We start from the raw sequence: 21,798 nt of genomic DNA, 5'->3' as shown, positions 1-21,798 counted from the left end.
GAAAGAAGGTGTGATTTAAAAAAAAAAAAAGGTGTGGTTGTCAGTCGCGTGTGTGTGCTCCGCAATCTTCATTCAATGTTTTCCTGTCTAGAGCACAGACACTCGGAGTAGTAGGTTTGAAGTCGCCTTCAGTATGATACACGTGATTACTTTACTGATGTTATGTGCGGGGCATCGTCTGGCTTCCCGAGAACTTAACGGTAAGAGTGCAATAGAAGCTTGCGGCTAGTGCCAACATTAGCTTTTTTTTATTGAAGTTTAAACTCAAGTAGTTCAAGTATTTGTCCAGTGTCGATATCGTTTAATTCTGGAATCCATTGATCTCGCGAATCTAGCTGGCGCTTTACAAAAGGGACTTTTTCCACTAGCTGTGTGTAGCAGAACTTTAACACTTGGCCACTGTAAAAAGCGACTGCAAAGTGAGAGATGCCATGATTGAGTTTACCCTGAGAGTTAAGAACGAGCCTGATAAACCTTGTTGTGCTACTTACACGTGATTTTCAAAATGCATATGTTTTTACAGTTTGTAGCCAATGACATTGTGTTTTGCGTTTTTTTTTCCAGAATGTACCACAACGCTGAAAATGCTACTATGTGAGACCTCTAAAGGGGTTACATACCAGGTGCCTCATGACATGACAGTTTACCTGAGCGATCGCCATTGCGAACATGGATGGTATCATATGGTTGGCACGCCTTTTTGTTTTAGGTTTTCCTTTAAGACCAATTACAAACAAATATGCTCAAGATGTTTTTTGTTGTTCTAATTATTCTGTTTCTTTTGTGCGTAGAATGGAACTCTTATTGCTGACTCAACTATCGAGGCTCATGAGAACCTGACATTGAGCAGCTGTGTAAGCCTTCAATGGCAACTTCACTGTGACAACATTCAGGTAATAGCAACTAATGTGTATCTGTCTGTGTGTATTTACACATGATTAGATCAGTGCATGATACGATATCACTTTCAATGGGGGTGCAGGTTGTAATGATATTATTTTTGTTCTTTTAGGATTGCTGGATTATTAATTATACAGGTAAGCACCACAAGCCATCACACCATAAATGCTCTAGTCTATAAAACGTCTTAGGCCTGTTTATTAGAGCAGTATACACCCAGAACTGTTAACCGAGTCATTTTATGTACTTACAATCAACATGAAAGATGATGTTTGGCAGAATGACAGCCTTTGTCATTTCATTATATGGAAAAGATGCAATGTGCAGTGATAATGAAATTGTAACGGAGTAAAATATTTCCTATTTTTATTATTATAGTGTTTCAGCATAAATAATGTGTGCATTTGTGTGCGTTTGTTTAAAGTGAAACATCAAGCTACATATAAATCCCGGCCAGGAAATTACACATTAACAGAAGACAAAGATGGTAAGCTATAAAAAACTTCTTAAATTAGTTATAAACTCCAACATTATTTGTCTTTTATCATATAAGCACCTCTCTCATCATGTTTGTTTCAGTAAAATCTCCCAACTGGATAGTTGCTGTAATTGTGGGGAGTGTGATGTCTGTTACCATTCTGCCTGTTACCATTTGGTTATTTCGGAAAAAGTGTGTAAAGTAAGTTCCTGTTATACATTTTTGTGTTCAGTATTGCTGTTGTTGGTGGTAATAATATTATATATCAAGATTAGAATATTGATGTACCTCCTAGGTTGTTACACAATAAGCAATACAAAGCATATTGATATTACCATATATTTTTATATATTTAGTGTATATATATATATATTTGATATTGGTCTCATATATGTTTTGGAACTGTTATTGCTCGTCACATTTGACATATTGACGCTTGGTCAGGACCCTTCTTCAGCATCCCTTTTTTTTTAATGCGCAGTGTACTCTGTTGATTTCAATGAGAAACTTTTGGCGTCATACACAGACCGTCTGTATAACATTCCCATGTCATGTATTTTGGGCATGGGAATGTTATCGTCATGATGAAATTATACATTGGTGTATGATTTTGCCATTATGTTGGAGTGTGATTCTCAATTTAGACCCCGATCAGACAGAATGTGTTTTTGCAGCGAGAAGCGCCTTTTCTGAATAGATTTCTGTTGGCAGAGAGCGTTATGTATGGCAAGCCAAAAGAGTCATTATTACGCTATAGATTAATCGCGTTAACAGTCAAGCGCTGTAAAATACAGAGTTTTAAAGGCCCACTGAAATCAAAATAAAGATTTTTAGCTTTTAGTATGATTATCTTAGCCTTAAGGTTATGAATAAGCTGGTGTGTTCCAAAACAATGACAAAATTAGCATTTTGGAGGTATAAGCATTCAAAACTTACGGTCTCTCACTTCCGTTAAAACGAATCACAAATTTTGATGACATCATCGCAGGCTTCACCTTCTCATCAAATCTTCTGTCCAATCAAATGCACTCTAGAATCTGAAGTCCCGCCCCCTGCATTATAAATAGACCCTGAACTGCATCTGAAAACAGTCAGTTGTACATGGTGAATGGCACATAGCGCACTATATATGCGATAGGAAATGATTCAGACTGTGAAAATATGTTTTCTATTGAGGCGAATGAAGTCTGGGTTCACGATAGTTTCACGCGCACCGCACACACATAGTCTAGACCAGAGCCGTTGACTACAGACACGAGAGTGCAGCGTGGATCATATGCGCGAGTCGGCGCAGACAACAAAACATCGGACCCATTTAAATGCTGCACAGAATGCTGTATTTCCAAGAGATATGAACGAGATTATGATGATAAACAGTTAGATTCGGAGGAAACTGGCTTTAAAAAAACAGAAAGTCTAGTCAAACTGTGGTAATAACGAAACGCTATTGGCTGTTTCAAAAAAGGGGAGGAGCTGCTAACAGCTGGAGCCGTTTCAATGGAAATTACGTCAACACATTGAATAATGCTGCGCGTTCCAAGGCACTTCAATGGGCCTTTAAACAGTATTTGCGGCGCAAAATAAGCCGTTGGAATTACAAACGCCGTAAATGCGCGAAATACGTCAATGACGCTGTATTTGACGGCGCTTTAGTGTTTCTGAAAAGCGTCGCTTTTACGCTGTTCAACTTGCCATATGCCGTTTTGGTTGCACAGAGCGCACGTTATTTACGGCGTTTTGCTTATAGTATAATAAGCCACACCCACCGATTTCCACAGCCTGTAAGTTTGAACTGTTCTCAGCCAATCAATTATGAACTTAGGCCCCGTCCACACGAAGCCAGAACTTTCCCTATCCGATCTTTTTTTTTTTCTCGTTTCAAGAAATATCTGCGTACACACGAGAGCATGAAAACGCCTCAAAACGATGTAGTATACATGCCAGGCCAGTATGTGGCACTGTAATTCTGCCACAGAAATACACTAAAAACGGAGAAGAAGAGTTGTGGCTAGAAGGGGTACGGCAACAGTCGGAGGTGAGGTAAAATCTCACAATAAAATAACAATAAATAAATTTGCTACTTACCAGATGTGTTTTATTAACGCATACACCTACCCCAACCCTAAACATACCCTTACAATAATGCAAATACAGTAATTAAACAACGCAGTATTGATGTGCGCATGCCCAGTGCCCGTAGCTGTATCCCTTCTAGTCTTCCCCGCGCAGGACGTGGTGTGATGACCTCACCGTTTCACAAAATATACGGATTGGCTGTATACACGAAACCGCAAGGGTGTCGTTTTCAGATTTATCTACTTTAGGACCCGGTTTCAAAAAATAGCGGCTTCAGTCTTCCAAAACGCTGGATCCGTGTGGACGAAACGCCAATACGATAAAAAATGTATACGTATACAGTGAGACGCGTCTCCGTGTGGACGGGCCCTTAGTCAGACCAGACAAATTCAGCACGGATCATTTTCGTCAAAGGAGTGCCTATATGAAATATGGGTATATTTATCAACAATAGCCTATACTTTTTGGATATTTTCATCTCTACTAACCATATAAATTAAAGATCTCACATCATACTTTAATGTAATTGCTAAGATTTCATGTTAAGCAATTATCATATTACATATTCAACTTACACAGATACTTTTCACGTTAGTAATAACTGGACAAGAGCTTTGAGTATTGTTTCCAAAACGAGAAATCGTCCAAGACGCGCCGCGCTGCTCTCTTTTTTCTATTGTTCAATCGAATGAATGGGGAGGCAGGCCTTCCGTTGTGGTGACCATTACTTTGATGAGACTGACAGGACAGCTGATTCAGGGGTTTCCTAGCAACATAAAAAAAAAAACCCAGCACACTGCTATTTTCTAAATTGAAAACCTTCGACCAATAAAAGGCAGTGTAGTGCGACTCGTTCTGTGTGATTGGGGCCTTAATCAGCCAGCAGCATTTTATTTACATTTTTTATTTACGCTATTTAGACACGTTTTAACATGTAACCCATCCCTAAACCTACCCATTTGTGTATGATATAAAACACTGGATATAACCGGCAGATACGACTGCAGGCACAATTTATTCAAAAAGTACAAATATTCCAGGTGTTCCGAGGTCAAACGATTGATTGAGCGATCATCCATCCGCCCAAGACCATGCACACATTCAAAAATTGCGGCCCGAAGAAACTTTACAGCTTTGATTGTAAAATGTCAATAGGCTTGTTCGACTTAATACAGCTGCGCAGACCGATCAGCAGCTGACTTGAAGTAGTGCATGCAGGTTAGAATTTTTGTCCGACTTAAGGCAGCGCACAACCCGTCCCGGGGCAGAACCTAGACAGGGCGTTCTTCTGTGTAGACCAGCATGTGCCAGCATGTCTGCGAATTTGCTATATCATTATGTATTTTCCGTCACGTTTCTTTATTATCATGAAACATGCTGTGATTTATTCCAAAGTGACTTCAATAACGCATTTAACGTCAAATAATCTAAACTTTTAAAAGTAGGCTCGTCAAGTATTCGCTGTATTTTGTTCATGTTTGTGGTGTGCGCTAGAAGATGTTCAAGGAGACCGAGACGCGCATCCTGTTGGTTTCTTTATTTTTCAAAGGCATGACATATTGTAGTAATTTTGAATGTACACAAATAAAATTATACATTTTACCGTTTCGATGATGATTATGATGTCCTACTTTTATCCCTATAATGATAAATGACTGAGTATAGGGTAAGTATTATTTCCTCTGCTGAGGAAACTATCAAAGTTGGCGCCGGCGCCTCACATTATCAAAATAAAACACAGACAACCAACCTTTAAAAAATATTCTGCTTAAAGGGATAGTTCACCCAAAAACAATTCTATTAGAGTAAAATAAACATGGACAGACAACTTCAAATTAAACCCCGCGGCTCGTGACGACACATTGATGTCTTAAGACACGAAACGATCGTTTTCTGAGAGAAACCAAATGGTTTTTATGCAAATATATCACCTCATATCAGACGAACGCTTCAGCTCTGCAGACTGCCATCACTTCCCGTTGGTGAGGTCAAAATAGCAGCCGGTCATAGATATATACATAGATACCTCATTAGTGCCTGCGTGGATCATGGCGTGGATCGCTCAAATGAGGAATCTACGTATACATATCTATGACCCGGCCGTTATTTTGACCTCACCAACGGGAAGTGATGGCAGTCTGCAGAGCTGAAGCGTTCGTCTGATATGAGGTGATATATTTGCATAAAAACCATTTGGTTTCTCTCAGAAAACGATCGTTTTGTGTCTTAAGACATCAATGTGTCGTCACGAGCCGCAGGGTTTAATTTGAAGTTGTCTTTCCATGTTTTTTTTACTCTAATAGAATTCGTCTCCATTGACAAGCATTATATGAGTGACACACAGCAACGGTTGGAGTTAAATATCTTAATTTGTGTTCTACTGAAGAAACGAAGACACCTACATCTTGGATGCCTTAGGGGTAAGCAGAAAAACATCAAATTTTCGTTTTTGGGTGAACTATCCCTTTAATTTAATTGGTCTTTTGTACAATGGTTACAACTGGTCTGTTGGGCAAGTAGAATGCGCATAGCCTAGCTACATGTAGTGGTGTTGTATTTTATAGTAATTCTGAATGTAGGCTATTAATAAAATGCATTTTTTAATAACGATGCAACGCATGCGTCTCTCTCAACTTGACCAGGTGTGACACTCAGGTGTGACTTATTTTCTGGCAAACGACGGGCGATTATAAAAGTTGATGTAGGCTATTTATACACAATTCATAGGTTGGAGGCCATTTGCGCACAGACACACACACACAAAAAACATACTGTGTTCATTGCCCCCATCCACATTAATTTTGCGCTGAATCACTGTTATAATTAGGCTATGGGGCTATTAGGCCTTGTACATTTAAAATCCACTAAAAGAGGAATAGGCTAGGCCAGGGGTCTCCAAACTCGGTCCTGGAGGGCCACTGTCCTGCACAGTTTAGCTCCAACCCCAAATAAACACCTGAACCAGCTAATTAGTGTCTTACAAGGCCCTAGTTAGACACTGATTAGCATGTTCAGGTGTGTTTAATTGGAGTTGGAGCTAAACTCTGCAGGACAGTGGCCCTCCAGGACCGAGTTTGGAGACCCCTGGGCTAGGCTATTGTAAGTGTTTTTCATAAATATGAATGTACCTCACACATCTTCTCCCGTACATGAAGGATGGCCAACACTCACAATCTGTGCAAAAGCTGCGGGACATACAGGACAGCGCGGAGAGAATGCACATGATGTGCTTTGGAAGTTTACTTGGCAGAGAAAATAACACACACTGTTTTGTTTGACATCAATTAATACTCACTATTAACAAAATAAACTCAAAAACAAAAGGTAGCTATAACTGCTGTATATTTCCTGAACACTTCAATAGGCGTATGGGTCTGCACTTGACTGTTGGCGTGTGTATCTGCTTATTAAGTTTATTTAACCCATCGCAATTTAGGCTATTGAAACTGTCTGATACCCCTTTTCCACCAAGGCGGTGCTGGTTCGGAGCCAGAGCCTAGTTTCAAATCGGTACTTCTTTGTCTTTCCACACCCAAAGCACCAGCTCTGAACCAGGAAAAGTGGTTCTTAAATAATACCAAAACATTGCGGGTCTAGAAGTAAGAACCATTTGCGTCAGGGGCTGGGGGCGGGGTTATCGTGACCAACAAGACAAACACAAACTTGTGACCGTCATTTTTTAAATAGCAGCTAATGGAGCTAATAGGCTCGATTGTAATCTCCGTCTATTTACAAATCACGGTGAGCTGTACGAATGCGTTGGATTCGCTGTGTTTTGATGCCGATGTAGGATAGTAAAGCCATGTGTATCAATAGTAACGCAATGTTCGCCATTGTTGATGGAAGGCTCGTTCGAGATGCATCGGTGCCGTGCAGACCGATCACAGTATGACATCAAAGTACAGCGAGAGTATACGACCCCTTATGCTTTTGACTCGCTCATGCAGAATTTTGATATCATGCATGGATCGGTCTGCGCAGCGCCGATGCATCTCGAACAAGCCTGGTGTGTTTCAGTGTTTGTTTCCCGCTGCCTCGCTAGCGTTGCTGAGAAAGATGAGACGAATACAGTGACGTAAGACCTGGCTCTGTGGTGGCTCTCTAGCCTGTGGAAAGGCAAACCGGTAGAAGTCTCATCAGTCGAGCTGGCACCCGGTTCATGCTGGTGGAAAAGGGGTATGAACTGTTGTTCTCCGGATGTCAGTTAGTCAGAATGACTGACAGTTTCTGCGTGAGCGTTATAGGCCCAACATACCCAAGTCAATGCATTAATTTTTCCTTTTTGTATTGGTGTTTAAAATATTTAATTTACAACTAATTATATTAACTTATATTTAAATTTTATTTTATTTTTTTAAACACTGGACAAACGGGGTGGACAGCCGTCATATATCCTGCCATACCCTGCTGACGCGAAGTGAATGTGAATTGCTATCTACACAGAAGAATGCCCTGTCTAGGCTCTGCCTCGGGACGGGTTGTGTCGAGCCATTCGTTAGTCTGGTTGTTATATGAATAAAAGATCAAATGTAGCTGCAATAAACGTGTTAAGAAGCCATAAAGCTGTAGCAGTGCAGGACTATTGGGCTATTCTGCTGTGCTGAACTAAGGAAGAATTGATGACGGAATAGTTTGATCTTCGGTTGACCAATCAGCAGAAAGCGGCGTATAATTCCCGCCCACATCTAGAAATCGAATATTCAAGCCGTGTATTAATTTACTGCCTCTGAACGAAGAATCAAGCTGTTTTCTCATTTTTCTACTTTCAATATTAAATTAAAAAAACGACTGAACGAATGATACACGGATTGATCGCGTCCTGCTAAAGAGTTGGGTGTATATTTTTGTGTGTGTTTTCACGGAGCAGCGGGATCATTTCAGCGATTTAAAACATTAAGATCCACTCCGATCTTTACATGGAGATATTGTATGACTTTGGAAGACTTGGAATGCAACATGAGTTAATACTTTCATACTGTTTTTGCAATAAATACCTGTGACTGTACTTTTATTTGCCTGTTACATATTTTATAACGGAGGAATGGCTCCCCTGATCTGAACCCGAGCAGTGTTCTGTTATTGGACTCCTCTGCTAGTCACGGCTTGTCCATAACGAACACCAAGTTCAAGCATAAGGGTGTCCATCATCAGTGCACGTGGCACCAGGACACCCTAGACCGGAGATCGATGATCAACTTTGTGGTCATCTCATCTGACCTCCGGCCATATGTCTTGGACACTCGGGTGAAGAGAGGGGTGGAGCTGTCAACTGATGGTGTGTTGGATCCGATGGCGGGGGAGGAAGCTGGACAGACTCGGTAGACCCAAACGTACTGTGAGGGTCTGTTGGGAATGTTTGGCCGAGCCTCCTGTCTGAGAGATCTTCAACTCCCACCTCCACCAACCAGTTCAGGTTGGTGGAGAGTTCCTGCCTCAAGTGGAGTTCAGGTATCTTGGGGTCTTGTTCACGAGTGAGGGAAGGATGGAACAGGAGATTGACAGACGGATCGGTGCAGCTTCTGCAGTAATGCGGTCGATGTACCGGTCTGTCGTGGTGAAGTAGGAGCTGAGCTGTAAGGCGAAGCGCTCGATTTACCGGTCGATATACGTTCCTACTCTCACCAATGGTCATGAGCTGTGGGTCATGACCGAAAGGACAAGATCCCGGATACAGGCGGCCGAACTGAGCTTTCTCTGCAGGGTGGCTGGGCGCTCCCTTAGAGATAGGGTGAGAAGCTCGGTAACTCGAGAGGAGCTCTGAGTAGAGCCGTTGTTCCTCCACATCGAGAGGAGCCAGCTGAGGGGACTCTGGCATCTCTTTCGGATGCCTCCTGGACGTCTTCCCAGGGAGGTCTTCCGGGCACGTCCCATTGGGAGGAGACCCTGGGGAAGACCTAGGACATGCTGGAGGGATTATGTCTCTCGGCTGGCCTGGGAATGCCTCAGGGTTCCCCCGGAAGAGCTGGAGGAAGTAGCTAGGGAGAGGGAAGTCTGGGCGTCTCTGCTCAGACTGTTGCCCCTGCGACCCGGCCCCGGATAAGCGGAAGATGATGGATGGATGGATGGATGGATATTAAATATTGTTGAGAAGTGGGTAGGTTTAGGGTAGGAGTGGCTTAGTTGCTCCAAAGTATAAAAGTAGCCAATAAATGTTCATAAAAAAATTTCTACTTTTACTTTTTCTTGATATGACGCATTAGGCAAACAACTGAAATCAACGGACAACCCTGCGCGTCGGAAAATGACGCTGAGGGGTCCTGACCAAGCATCAATATGTGAGGAGTTGGGAGTGAGAATATGTTGGTTTTTCCTATTTTTTCTCTAGGTCCAAGTACACTCCTCCAGGTGAAGGTGGATCAGAGACAGATGATTCTGAATTATAAAGGTCCAAGTCACAATGGAGGGGTAGCGAGAGCATTTTCTTTTTCCTGAGCACTTGGTGCCCTATGCGCAGCACGTGGTGGGAGCGGCGGCACTGTGTCTGAATACTTTTTGAGAGGAGATAAACTGGACCCACTATATATAAAAAAAAGTATTTAACTACAATGTTATGGCAACAGCAATGTGCATCTGTGACAAAAGGCTGATGTAAAATACTACCAATGCTGCTACTGTACTTGCAACAATGACCCCACCTAATAATGAGCGAATTTACTGTCACTGGATAAATGCACGTTGTGGACATTGATTGATTATTCAAGTATGATTTTTTTTTTTTTTTTTTTTTAAGTAATACTTTATAAATGTAACATGTATTAAAGGAACTGTATGTAAGAAATGTATTTCAATTAATCATAAAATGGCCCTGATATGTCACTAGACATTAAGAAATCATGTTAATTTCAAATACTTATATCACTGACAACAGTTGTCCGGCCAAGATATTGTCATTTTAAAAGTGAAGTTGCAGCCCTCAACTGATGTTGATGTTGACATGTTGTGTCATGCCTGAAGCGCCACCCTCCACCTATCTACCAATCACGAAGTCAGTAGTGTTTCTGCATTCGGGTTGCCAGCTCTGCTCTAGTTACCACAGCTGCAGCTATAAACTTTTTGGATAAACAATGTCTAACTTTACGAAACCTAAACGACCTCGTTATGAATAAGAAAAACGTTGTGACAGTGTCCGAAATAAAACAAGGATTTGTATAAGAGATGCCTTTGAAAGATGGAGACGGCTGAAAACGGAGAATAATTTGAAGACTGATGGACATCAGTAAATGGACATTTCAAATATTCATGACAGTCGAACAAAGTTATGCATGTTCGTGCAAAGTAGCGTTAGGTTAGCGCAGATGGAGGAGGTGGGTCATTGAATTGAAAAGGTAACGTTAAGGAATTGTTTGGTAAATAAAAACGGCGAGTCGTCATTGCTAACATTAGAAATGCATTATCAGAGCCCGTTTCTCTCTCATTATGCTGGGACGCTGAGGAAAACAACATTAGCACGCCTATTATGGCAATGTGAAAACGTATATGAGACAGTAGCCTAACGTTACCTCGGTAAAAATTATTCCTCATTCGTTCTTCGCATATATAGTGGACAAAACATATTGCAAGTTGACCTGTATGACCATTGCTAATGTTATTTAGCTTTGCTGTAATTTTACTATAATATACTATAGTATTTTTTCATGTGGGAATGTACTGTCACATACGAGCGTTCATATTTACGATTATATTTGGCTAATCGCCATTAGTACATTTTTGCGATTTATAATTACTTCATAAAACATCGCTCTTGAAGCATAAACATAATTAACAGAAAGAAAAAAAACTTACTGTGTACGACTCGTCACTTGCCATTGAAAGCTCCGTGTAGCAGCCTACGTTCCTGCTGGATCCTGCAGCCTATCTGGCAACCTCGTGTCAGGGGAGGGGGAGAGGGGATACACCGCTCTACAGTAATTTGAAAGTGATTGCAGTACCAGTTTTGGCCACAGTCCTACATACAGCTCCTTTAACTTTTTTTTTAACTAATTGTTCAGCGAACTCTCCTCATTTACATTAAACTAATATTTTCTGAAGAACATCTTTTGCACCGGCATTTTTTTTTTATACGGTCAAATATTTTTTACATTTGGCTAATTAAAATGGCTACTTAAAGCTATAGTTTATCATTTTGTGTTGTCTCTGCACCCGATGGTTGTGATGTTACAAATAAATACAAACTGTCTTTGTACATGAATGTATAAGAACAGCTTTCAGATGGATGGATTAATAATCTGATGTTATCACTATTGTTTGTGCTGTAGCAGAGTGCATGCCATATCTTAAAGGGATAGTTCACCCAAAAATGAAAATTCTGTTATTTACTCACCCTCAAGTTGTTCCAAACCTGTATGAGTTTCTTTGTTCTGCTGAACACAAAAGAAGATATTTTAAATATTTTTTTTTAACAAAGCAGATAGAGCAACCGACTACCATAGTATTTTTTCCCTACTATGGTAGTCAATGGTTGCTCTATCTGCTTGGTTACAAACATTATTCAAAATATCTTCTGTTGTGTTCAGCAGCAAAAAGAAACTCATACAGGTTTGGAACAACTTGAGCGTGAGTAAATTATAACAGAATTTTCATTTTTGGGTGAACTATCCCTTTAAGACATCAGCAAACCAGGGCTTTCTCTTCTGGCAGTTTGCCCAGCCAACCCACCTCTTGTAGCATGATTGTGTGCTTCCCCCGCTCTCACTGCCTCAGTTATTTTCTGTTTGCAGTGCACACTACTGTTCAATCCTTTGTTTTAATACTAGAGACTACTCAGAGACTAGGTTACAGTGTTACAATTAATTGTAGTCAGCATGTATGTGGAATATCATAGTAATAATAGAGAATGAAATACAGAAAAGGAGAAAAAAGTGATGAATGAATGAAGTAAAGATGCATGAATAAAAACCGGCACCTCTCCAACGCCAGGTTCACACGTGCTTTCACATGACGCGTTTACAGTGAGCAACCGATCCGCGGATGCATAGTCCTATAGGCCTACCACAAGTAGGCTACATTTATTCATTTTTTATTTCAAATCCAAAAGTTGTTACTGTACATGTTTTTTTTTTCTCTCTCAGCATTGTGATGTTCTTTTTACACAGGGTAACATGGGGAAGATGCCCCTTTTAAGAACAATGTGGATTTACTTTTAAACTGTAACATATTTAGATAAGTGTAGCATGTGCTGGGTGATGATGCATCAACAAATGGGTTATTAAATAAATACAAACATTTGCTTATTTAGCTGTAGCACAAAATGTACAAAAAGTGCTATTAATGAAAAATACTAGGCCTAAATCAAATATTGTATTTATACTTTTATTTTGAAAATAGTTGAATAACCGAAGACAGACAAAGCATAAAGGATCTAAAATTTACAATCTATGACTTATGCAGGCATATGAATATTTACCTTGTTAGTTGCCCATATTTTAATTGAAGATATGCCATAGAAACACCATCAAATCAAATTGAATGATTTGACTCACTATAGACTAAGTTTTAATGAAAGTGAAGATGTATGAAATGTATAGGCCTACATATTTGAAAGACTTATAGGCTACTAAACCAATCAATTACAATAATTATTACATTTAAAAACAATAAAAAAAGTAACAACACGCCACTTGATTTAAAAAAATAAATAAATATATATATTTTAAATCATCTATATATATATATATATATATATATATATATATATATATATATATATATATATATATATATATATATATATATATATATATATATACATTTATATATTTATTATATATATAAATTTACTCCACAAATCCAAAAACAATTAGGTGTCTACAAATCTCTCATTAACAAATAAACATAAAACGTTGATATTCAACAATGTCGTCATTTTCAGAGACACAAAATTAGATCAATTAACCTCAAAACTCTATTTCGGCTGACTAAATCTCACAAATGTTGATATGCAGATGAAATTACAAAATACAACAATAAAGGCTGCACACGCACTGTGGCTTCGGAATTTCTTGCCGTATGGACGAGCGCTTGACATTTACTTTTGAATTAAATAAGATTTGTTTTATTATTATTGTTGAACACTGCTGGTTATGGGGAATTAATGCGTTTATTTGTTACTTTCTACTAGCCTATTTGTTTCTTTCTGTTAAGCGCCAGCCTTAGTGAGGCAGTGGGCATTTTAAATCACGTGAAATGCGTTCAGTTAGCCTATTATAGCTTTGATTTTTACTTTCATTAAGTTTTCATTTTTATTATATTTATTTTTATTTCGTTTCCACTTTTATTACAATTGTCAATTTCTGGTTCATCTTAATTTTTCAGTTTTAGCTATTAGTGTAGGGGGTGAGAGGAGGGGCCGTGAGCGCTCTGATGCTGCAGGCCCAGAGCCGATAGGGACATTTTTAGACCTAAATCACGGGTTAAACCAGTAAATCCCCAATAGCATATCATGTCCCGGGCTCCGTAGGCCCTACGGATTTAAGCAGCACTTAAATGTCAAGGCAGGACAGAGGCTTTCGTTTATTTGCGTGTGTTCTCGCGCGCATTCGTAGGCCTATTCGCCTCATCGAGATCGGTCACACACTCACTGTTGAGGAGTTGACTTTCTGGTGCTGTGCATTTTTTTATTTGGCCTATTAAAGACAGAAGTCACAGGTAGTTTTAGTTTTGTTTGTGTGTGTGTGTGTGTGTGTGTGTGTGTGTGTGTGTGTGTGTGTGTGTGTGTGTGTGTGTGTGTGTGTGTGTGTGTGTGTGTGTGTGTGTGTGTGTGTGTGTGTGTGTGTGTGTGTGTGTGTGTGTGTGTGTGTGTGTGTGTGTGTGTGTGTGTGTGTGTGTGTGTGTGTGTGTGTGTTCACGTGTAAAGGCCTAAACTGTCATTTTAAATCCATCAATTACGAAATTAATGATAATATGATAAACGTGTTTCCGTAACGGAATAAAACAAACAATTATTGCGACTTTATTTTCACAATTCACTTCTTCTTTTTTCTCACAATTGACTGTGTTTCTTTTCATCGCAATTGCGGGTTATCTCGCAATTCTGAGAATATAAACTCAGGGAGGAGATAAATGGATTACTGATCCGATTTTAATAAGATTTTTAAATAGGCTATCGAAGCTTTGGTCGTTGTGCCAACAATCAGCTTACGCCTTATTTCGCCAACGCCATCATTCATTTTTAATATTTCAATCATGCCAGTTGTAGGATTGCGTGACTGGGGGATATTTAAAGGTTCCATTTTTGTAGAATTTAATAGGGACACTAGGACATGTTACTGGCTACTGAATTGACCCTATTGTAATTGTTATTTTATTTTAATCTGACGTTACATCATTGACAATAGCCGAGGAAGTAAAAACGATCAACTGCGCTCTTGGACGTGCATTTATGGATGGAGTAAGAACATGGGGCAAGTGTTTAAAACATAGGCCTACGTGCACAGTAAACTGAATGATAAAGATTAAAAAAAATGAAATGAATATGTCCGTAATGAATGTCCTCGCAAATGTTAAAATCATGCCCTATTTTAGAAACTCTGGTTTGGTTTAAATTCATGATTAAATTTTAAGATTGAATTCAAAATCAATTGTTGTAAATTCAGAATGAATTATTTTGAATCTGAAATTATATCGGATTCGAATAAAATGTGTCTTGATGTAGCGGATTTCGGATGCACCACAGGATCAACCCCAAATGACAAACACCAGTGGCCCCACTTTAATATATTAGGTGGCCTTAACTACAATGTACTTACATCAAAAAATAAGTACAATGTAGCCTACTTACTGTGTTCAAATTGTATTGCAAAACACCTTTGCTGATATTGAGGTGGTATATGGGTAGGGTTAGGGACAGGTGTGGTGGTATGGGTAAGTTTAAGGGTAAGGCTAGGTGTAAGGGAAGTGTCAACTGTGTAATTACAAATGTAACTACAGAAATTAATTAGGCCTACAGATGTAATTACATCCTGGTATTTTTTTTTAATGTAAGTACAATGTAAAAACATGTATGTAGCCTACACAATAAGTGCATTGTATCAAATTATTAATTAAAATGTTAGTACATAGTAGTTAAGGCCACCTAATATAAAGTGGGTCCACACCAGTAATGCCTTTTCTTGGATGTTTACTGCAAGCATGAATGGGGCAGTGTTACAACAATGATCTGTTCTGGTTTCACAATCTCTCTTCAGAAGACTCCGTATTACAGATTTTCTTTACAGTAGCCTATCTTCAATTGTTCTTTCAATAAAATGCATTACACCAAAGGCACATTTTTTATATAGAATTAATATGATTTATGAATACTGAAAATCAATAAAACAATAATAAAATGAACAATAGCCTTACTCACCTACATGAAATGGGGCAGTGTTACACCAATGATCTGTTCTGGTTTCATAATCTGCAAATACATAATTTAGTTAGTAAATTGCCCCATTTTCTAATATGCAGGCGACTTACAATACCAAAGTAACAATTCACAGTTTCCGTTTCTTCTCCCTAACACATATAACATGCTTTGAGTCATGAACTACATTACCCAAAATGCACCGCCAATTACTGGCGCGCTTTTCACTTCGTGCAGCAAACGATCAACCACTCGCATCATCAAAATGTAATGAAATGAAACTCAGATGAACATTAATAAATATCCACATACTCATGAGTAGAACCATAGGACATAAACTGATATTGAGTGAATCAGATGTTGTAGGCCTACCATTCGTAAAAATACGACACAATGGCACTTTTAAAGCGATACCGTTTATGCAAACTTCTAATTTTACAAATAACAGGGTGAACAATAGTATTACCAAAATATTTTGTTCTGATTTCATTGTAACTTCTATTTAATGTGCTCTAGGAACATGCTCGAGTTGTCCATTAACAGAGACACATAACGTTATCTCTCTTCAGAATGTTTCACGCAGACTGAAGAGCGCGGCACCAGGGGAATATACCATTGATCGAAGAGAGGGGTATACCACATCAGCAACACAAAAGGGAATAAAACATTCTTCTAAACAAACACATGCAGTAGGCCTACAAGAAAGTAGTGTGATTATAATGTTTGATAAACCCCAATATTTAATGCTGTGTAAAAGAGACGCAATTTCCATTCTACATAAATGTTATACTCCCAACCCCTCCCCCACAGTGAAACAATGGACCATCCCTTACCCAGTCTTTCTGCACCAAAGTAACAAACAAAGTTTTATGAATTATTTTACACTATTACATTGAGCAAGAAAAGTAGGTTATAGCCTTTTTGTGCCAAAATTTAAAAAGGCTTAAAAAGGCTTTAAAAAAATTTAAAATTAAATTGAGATCATAAGTTTACGCATAGCCAACACAAAATGGAAATAATTGCTCGGCTATGGGCAAAAAAGAAACTCACAAAACTATGAGTAGGCCTATCAATTTTCCAGGTAACAAGAATCAAAGCTCTAGACTGCAATGCAATGCTGAGAAAACACTTCCTCAAAGTGAAATGATTTCTGTAGATCCAGTGCAGTGTTTCCCCTACAAGCCTATTCACTTTATCACACTTCAGGGCTGTGATAGCCTATTAATCTTATTTTCGCTTTATTTGTATTTTCCCCAAGGATTATAAAAAGAAGATATGAGGTAAAACTATTACTATACCCGCGTTCCGTCTATAGCCTACAGCAACTTCCTTCCCTTCACAGCGCGCGCTTTCATTTCTCCCCATTTAACGTCAGATTCAGCACAATCTGTGATTGTTGTCAAATGCGCTCTCCACTTTGGCTAAATTGCAGGACGTGTTTGATCAAATTAAAAGCACAATATTCCGCGCTGTTTCCAAGATCAAGCGGGTGTGTGTGTGTGTGTGTGTGTGTGTGTGTGTGTGTGTGTGTGTGTGTGTGTGCGCGCGCACGCTGCGAAACGATCCCACCTGCACATTATGCTTCATGTGCGCGACTAAACCATCAAATACACAACAAATAGCCTATATCTCAAAATGACCGGCTTAGAGAGTATTCACTTAAACACAATTTATCTTAAATGGGCGTAAATAGTTTGGAGAAATCAATGGGATAATGATAGGCTATTATTAGATAATTTGGTCTTAAAGGGGCAGCATCTAACAAACCTGCTGTGTGAATGTGAATCAAACAACAAAAGGCAAAGAGAAAATTACTTGCAGCTCTTGTATGATATGTGATGCTCTTTTTTTATTCTTTGATGAATAAAAAAGTTAAAAAATAACATAATGTAATAATATTTCACAATATTAGGCTACTTTTTTTCGGGGGGGGGGGGGGGGTTAGGGTTATTAAATAAATGCAGGCTTGATAAGCATAAGATACTTTTTGCAAAAACAAAATAATACACACACACACACACACACACACACACTATAACCCCGCTGCTGGAAAAAAATTCAGGGGAAACACTGCAGTGGGTAAATGTTTTTGTTTTTTTCCATGTAACTAGTCACCTTACAAGTGGCTGATTGTGGCGTGGTTTTGCGAAGTCTGTAGCGGGAGAGAGAGAGCGGAGCCGAGCGGTGAGTAACTAGGTCATGGCGTGGAGAGATATAAGCCGCAGCGGGGAGAGAGATGAGAGGGAGAGCTTGGACTGGGACATCGCGCCTGCCTGCTTGAGAGTTGCTGTAGGAAGTTTTAAGTAGCCTATATTGTTGCTGTTTATGCGCCCCCGAGCGCTTGTTCTGTTTACATATAAAGTTCTCAGTATAAAAGGCTAGTCCCAGACACGCCGACCCCGTCTTCTTCCTCTCTCTCACACACACACACACACACACACACACACACACACACACACACACACACACACACACACACACACACACACACACACACAACACAACACAACACGAACCTAACAACACTGGCCTCTATTAGTCAACACCCACACAAGAAAAATAATCAGATGACTTGATACTTAGCCTACCGGAAGACACAAAATCACATGCACAGCACCAGTAGCCTACACATGATGATGCACAGGGGTGGAGTAGGCTACATATATGAAAATGATGGATGACTGACAGTTGTCATGACTCAACTAAAGTTATAGCTGGAGCGAACTCGCGTAGCGCGCTAATTTGAAAGAGACGTTGGTTGTAAGTTACGTTAGTGTTAATTGTACCGTATTAAGTTAGTAACTTTGAGTTAGCAACACCGCCGAAAATTTAACTTTAGCTTTGCTTTATGCTTTTCTTACTTTAACAGCGTTCTCTCTTTCCCCACAGCATTTTTCTGCGGTGACCACTGGGGAATAAAGTTGTATGGTAAGCTGTGGCCTTAACGTATAGGCATTATTATTATCAACCAGATAAATTGTCGTGTATTAGGGCAAAGGTAGAGTAAATTAATCTGAAAATGAGTAATGTTAGCTGGGCTTCATCGTAATTTTCTCCCCTGCTGTGTCATAGCATCAAGTAGCCTAAATGACAGAAACCGTCTTTGGGAAGATTGTATTTGACTGATTTTATTTAATTGTATCACACACTGAGTAATGTTGCTTTATATACATAATCCAAAATCATGATCACAATTTAAACTTTACCAAATGTAGCGCGGCACAACCTAAGCTTTTTGACTGTCTTAGTTTGTGTAAATCCACTTGGGGTTCAGAGTATTTATTTTTTTCCCACATTAATTTCCCACATGTCTAGTACAATTATGTGGTTTTGTTTCATTAATACAGTGTGTACTTTTTTTCTTGATTTACCCCAAAAGAAGGGAAGTGAAATGTGACAACACGCCCCATGGTACGTTGTAACATGACCAAATTACAGCTTAAAATGTTACCTGATATAATAAAAAAAAATATCCAAGACAAACTAAAATATTTTGTCAACAAAATACAATTATAAACGTTTTAAAATGAAATAATGGCTTTTTTTTATAATTAGAAATATACGAATTTTTGAGTTTGACAAAAAAAAAACCTCGCTAAATACAGCTACAGCATATAATAACGAATCATTTCTGAACATTGACTCGCAGTCATTTTTCATCCTTTCTCAAAATAATTCATACAAGTATAGAATATAATAGGGGCACATTGTAATGCAGTCAACGCACCCCATCTGCGCAACTGGGATGCTGCTCGTGTCTTCTGCTGGTTAGATCAGCATTACAGCACGATCTCAACTGTTAAATAACAGATATAAGATTACAATAATATCAGATTTGTCTTATTTTAAATAAACACAAAAAATTAGATTAAAAATTAAGACATTTACTTTTGCTATGGTAAAAATGTATAAATGTTCAGTCATATCTTCCAGAGATTTTTTTTTTCTTCTAATTTTGGGGGAATTATTTCTTTAAATAATGTTGATATGGCAACTAGTAAATACACTAAGTTTCGTCATCCTGGCATGTGGAAAGTGTTAAACCATGCGTGTTACCACTAACCCCGCGTTACTTGTGCCTCACGCTCCCCTACAGCCTAATCTAAGATAAATCGATGGGGGCAAGGGATGATTTGTGTGCAAATTTTGACACTGTACCATAAATAGGCCTACAGATTATAAACAGTTGAGTCTTATTCTACTCTTATATATTTCGTGCAGCCTTGTTGTGCCACAGCCACTAACGTTGAAGGACTGACACGTTATCAAGCACCCCGCTTGACCGTCCAAGGTCATTTTGATTTCATCCTCATTTTTAATGTATTTTCAAATGTCAAGTCGTCCACAGATTTGTTAGCAGTTCCATGTGGGAACTATTTTCTTTACACCGATAGTTCCTATATGAAAATGCATGCAATAAGGTCTGTGGATATCTTAAATAGCCGTGTCATTATTTCTGTAAAGAGACATTGCTGTTTTCAAATGTACTTTTGTTTCTTCTTCTTTCTTTTCCTTTTTTTTTTTTTTGTGCAATTTTAAGCAAATGCAACAACACAGGACAGCAAGCCAGCTTCTATTACTTACTAGTCCAACAGCAAGAAGGCCAGCTCTGTGTCTGTCTGGCAACCTTTCATTTAAAAAGCCAGATATATGCCACAACACTATTCTTTTCACTCTAATTTCTTGATTCATTTTCTGAACAGTAGGACATGATTAATATATCTGGTTTTGTTTCAGGTGACACAATGAAGCTGGGCATGCCATGGATGCTGTCATTGGAGGCTCAAGTGGTCATGGGACCTCACCTTGACTTCACAACTGGTCTGGCTGCCATTTTTGCTAGCTACTAACGTCAACTTGAAGTATGCTGAAGATGCTTCTTGCACTCTGAAATTTATCCTAAGGTAATGTCTAAATTAATTTTGTACTTGAGGGCTTGTTTTTTATTTGGTGGGTTAAACATGGAATGTTTGGATGTGTTGTGTTTTTGCGAACCACGCAGGACCAAAGTAGCCAAACGGTGACGACCACCCTTCTACTCCTCAAACAAGTGGACTCAACTGTCTGTGCTGGAGAGCAGAGATGAAGATGTTTTTAAAAGGATGGAGCTCTTACTCCATCCTCTGCAAACAGTATATGTAAATGATGTAAATTGTTGTATGCAAATGATCTGCCTGGGTAAATCCCACATCTTTACTTTGTTGCAGGACTATTCTTGATTGTGTGTTTGTGATTAGAAATGTTTTTCAGTTGTTTGTGGTTTAACTGATCCACAGTAATGTCTCTTTTGTTCAAAATAACTTTAGTTTTGCTAACACTGAAGGTGGTGACTGGGAATTGACACATTTTTCATCCTACTTGAATAAAGCAGCTTTCCTCTCTCCCTTTTTGTTTATAGGTCTTGGGCATCAATCCAGAGACAGTCACAAAGTCAAAGAGGCAGACAGGACATTTCAACCAGCAAGTTTGAGGAATGATCAGGAAACTCATTGGCTTTGAATGGATGTCAGTCTAGTGTTCCAATGCCAGAACGGAGAAACCAAACACTGGCTCTGTGTTAAAGGGTTAGTTCACCCATGATTTATTCACCCTCAAGTCATCCTGTGTGTATGACATTCTTCTTTCAGACGAATAAAATCAGAGTTATATTTAAAAAGTCCTGGCTCTTCAAAGCTTTATAATGCCAGTGAATGAATATACTATCCATCATATAACTGCTCCACATGGCTCCGGGGGGGTTAATAAAGGCCTTCTGAAGTGAAGTGGCTCGTTTAGTGTAAGAAAAAAATATCCATATTTAAAACTTCATAGACTAAAAAAATAGCTTCCGGCGGTCAGTGGTAGCAAGTCCACTTGCGCTAAAAGAGTAACCCCTGACGCGATGTATAGGAGAATCACAAGCTTTGACGCCTCTCGCGGATAGTGCTGGGCAACAAACTCAAGTCCCTCTTCTTTTATATCGAAATCTTCCACCATTTCTCTTTAAAGGGGTCATATAATGGTA

General features: G+C 39.0%; 1 protein-coding gene across 1 annotated transcript; it reads left to right on the top strand.

The window, feature by feature from the left end:
• The first annotated feature begins 12 nt into the window (after positions 1-12).
• Positions 13-11,648, top strand: LOC307139031 (uncharacterized protein). Its single transcript, XM_079837807.1, has 7 exons — positions 13-200; positions 565-686; positions 792-893; positions 1,013-1,037; positions 1,325-1,387; positions 1,480-1,579; positions 9,780-11,648. Exons 1-7 carry the CDS (start codon positions 134-136, stop codon positions 9,835-9,837), a joined length of 537 nt encoding a protein of 178 aa, XP_079693933.1. The 5' UTR covers positions 13-133; the 3' UTR covers positions 9,838-11,648.
• Positions 11,649-21,798: the final 10,150 nt, after the last annotated feature.

Source organism: Gobio gobio (genome assembly GCF_949357685.1).
Source record: "Gobio gobio genome assembly, chromosome: 15".
Lineage (NCBI taxonomy): Eukaryota > Metazoa > Chordata > Actinopteri > Cypriniformes > Gobionidae > Gobio > Gobio gobio.
Note: the sequence above shows the minus strand (reverse complement) of the source record. Positions and strands in the feature narration are given on the sequence as shown.